The sequence below is a fragment of the Capsicum annuum genome, chromosome 7 (assembly GCF_002878395.1).
Source record: "Capsicum annuum cultivar UCD-10X-F1 chromosome 7, UCD10Xv1.1, whole genome shotgun sequence".
NCBI classification, from domain to species: domain Eukaryota; kingdom Viridiplantae; phylum Streptophyta; class Magnoliopsida; order Solanales; family Solanaceae; genus Capsicum; species Capsicum annuum.
The window spans coordinates 208867864-208870489 of record NC_061117.1 but is presented as its reverse complement, the minus strand read 5'-3'; the positions used below and the strand labels follow the sequence as shown (position 1 = coordinate 208870489).

Below are 2626 nucleotides of genomic sequence, written 5' to 3'. Positions count from 1 at the left end.
AAGGACCGTCATTGTTTCTCTTTCTTTTTTTTTTGGCTCTTTCCAAAAACATTATTCAATTCACGTACTTCTTCAAGGACTTCTTATCTTGATAAGGGAGTAGGTGCAGCTTTATGCTCCTCCTTACCATTAAATAATTTTTTATCTCTTCGATATGGATGATCAAAGGGCAAAAAAGTTCGATGACCCAAGTAACACATGTTACGACCGTGTTTGAGATACTGGGAGCAAGTATTATGATTACAAGTGGGGCATGCCCATCTTCCCTTGGTGCTCTATCCAGAAAGCATTGCTAGTGCTGGAAAATCACTAACCATCCACAATAAAGCTAACCGCATATTAAATGTTTGGTTAGTTTCAACATCAAATGTTTCCACTCCCACCTTCCATAGTTCATTCAACTCTGCGATTAACGGCTGCAAGTATATATCAATATCATTTCCAGGAGATGAGGGACCAGGAATAATCATTGATAGCATAATATACTCCGGCTTCACACATATCCACGGTGATAAGTTGTAGTTCATTAACATAACCGGCCATGTGCTATGAGAAATACTCATTGTTCTGAATGGATTGAAACCATCACTTAAAAGACCCAATCTAACATTAGGAATATGTTTTGCGAAGTCAGGATACATGGAATCAAAATGTTGCCAAGCTTTTCCATCAGCAGGATGTCTTAAATTTCCATCTTTGATTCTTTCAGTAGCATGCCATCTCATAGCTACAGATGTTTCAGAACACATGAATATCCTCTGAAGCCTAGACTTTAAAGAAAATTACCTTAAGACCTTTGCCGGAACTTTACTGGTCTTATTAGTCAATTCATCAAGAACATTCTTCCATCTAGAAGACCCACACACAACGCAATTATCGAGATTTGCATTGTCATTCCAGAACAACATGCAATCATTAGGGCATGCATGAATTTTTTCATAATTGAGACTCAAATCTCTTATCACCTTTCTTGCTTTGTGGAAAGACTCGGGAATCTGAGCAAATGGAAAAGCCTCTTTTATCAAGTCCAGCAAGTCTGAGAAAGCTACATTGCTCAGCCCGTGAATGCATTTAAACAAGTACAATCGGATGGTGAAACTCAGCTTAGAAAAACTCTTACACCCCGGATATAAATCTTGTTTTCCTTCCTCCAGTAATTTAAAAAAACGCTTAACATCTTCAGATAGTCCCTGTCTTACTCCTCCATGCCCTTCATTCCTCTAATCATCTTCTACATTTCTAAAAGTATCATGAAGTAGTTTATCAATATCATCATGTTTGTGATCAGATAGTCCCTGGCTTACTCCTTCATGCCCTTCATGACTTGGATGTGGAATATTTGTTGATGAAATTCCTTCTCCATGAAAAACCCATTGAGTGTAATTAGGAGAAAATCTATGACCAAATAAGTGATCCTCCACCACATCTCGATAATGCCAATAGCGATTAAAGTACAATCTACAAGGGCATAATATTTCATTTCCTAGAGAAGCTCGCTCAAATGCCTTATTGAGAAAATCCTTGGCTCTATTTTCATACTCATTGGCGGATCTTGAAAGATACATCCAACTTCTATCTCCAATATCCATTAAATATCCTATGTTAAGCATTTAAAATATTGAAGAAAAAAAACATGAGTAAAGTCAGTATCAACGTACAAACAGTATCATTAGGTATGAGAAATAATTTGTGTAACATATATTTAATAAAGAATAAAATAAAGATAATTTCCATTGTTTAAATAATTTTAGTCATTGTAATTTTAACTTAAAATAAGTCATGCCAAAGAAGCTCAAAGTCACTTGGATTCACAAACAACCTCCGTCAATATGTTCAATGGAGACAATGTCCTTCTGACTAATCATGCTCTACTTTCATCAAAACATCTAGGTTCCTTTGGAACAAACAACACTAGTGAAACTACACCAGATAACCTTTCATAAATTTGGACCAAGAACCAATCAAGCCAAAGAAAATACTGGAGCAATTCAAACATGTAAACAAATATTTGAACCAAAATCATACAATCATAAAATAAACGCACACCCAAAGAATTGATACAAGCAATAGACCTACTAGACCTTCTCCACAAGAAATTTTTGAGTGATAATGTGAGGAACCTTGTTGGAAATTTAAACAGGCACTTTAGAACTAATCAATGCTAAACATTAAGCAAAAGAGTCAAGGATATGACACAGCAATGCCATTAAATAGGAAAAACGTGTGTACAGCTAACTAATTCAATCATATTAAACTTCAAAAAAGGGACTAAGAACAAATTAAGCACCGAAAAACCACCAAAAATTCAAATAGAAAAAGAAATGCTTGAACCAAAACGTATCATCATACAATAAAAAAAAAGCTCGGAATTGATTAAAAAACCAGTACCTTCTCGATAGGGAGACTTCCTAGTTATGTTTGCAACCTTTGTGGGAATTCGAAAAGGTTCCTTGACCCTGAGCCTCTTGTCCTTAGCACCACGGACCAAATTCGCACACACTACATTTATAAGGAAAGACAAACAAGAAAAGTACAAGTCAGTTCTTCAACAAGTTTCAATATACTGGATCAAATCAACCAACAGTAAAATAGAACAAGATTCAGCTCTCCTTTCCTATTAACTAAT

General features: G+C 35.5%; 1 protein-coding gene across 1 annotated transcript; it reads right to left on the bottom strand.

The window, feature by feature from the left end:
• Positions 1–275: 275 nt before the first annotated feature.
• On the bottom strand, positions 276–1589 carry LOC124885881. The gene is made up of 3 exons (XM_047394133.1): positions 1236–1589; positions 787–1148; positions 276–702 (listed from the first exon to the last, which is right to left on the bottom strand). Exons 1-3 carry the CDS (start codon positions 1587–1589, stop codon positions 276–278), a joined length of 1143 nt encoding a protein of 380 aa, XP_047250089.1.
• Between the last annotated feature and the right edge of the window lie 1037 nt (positions 1590–2626).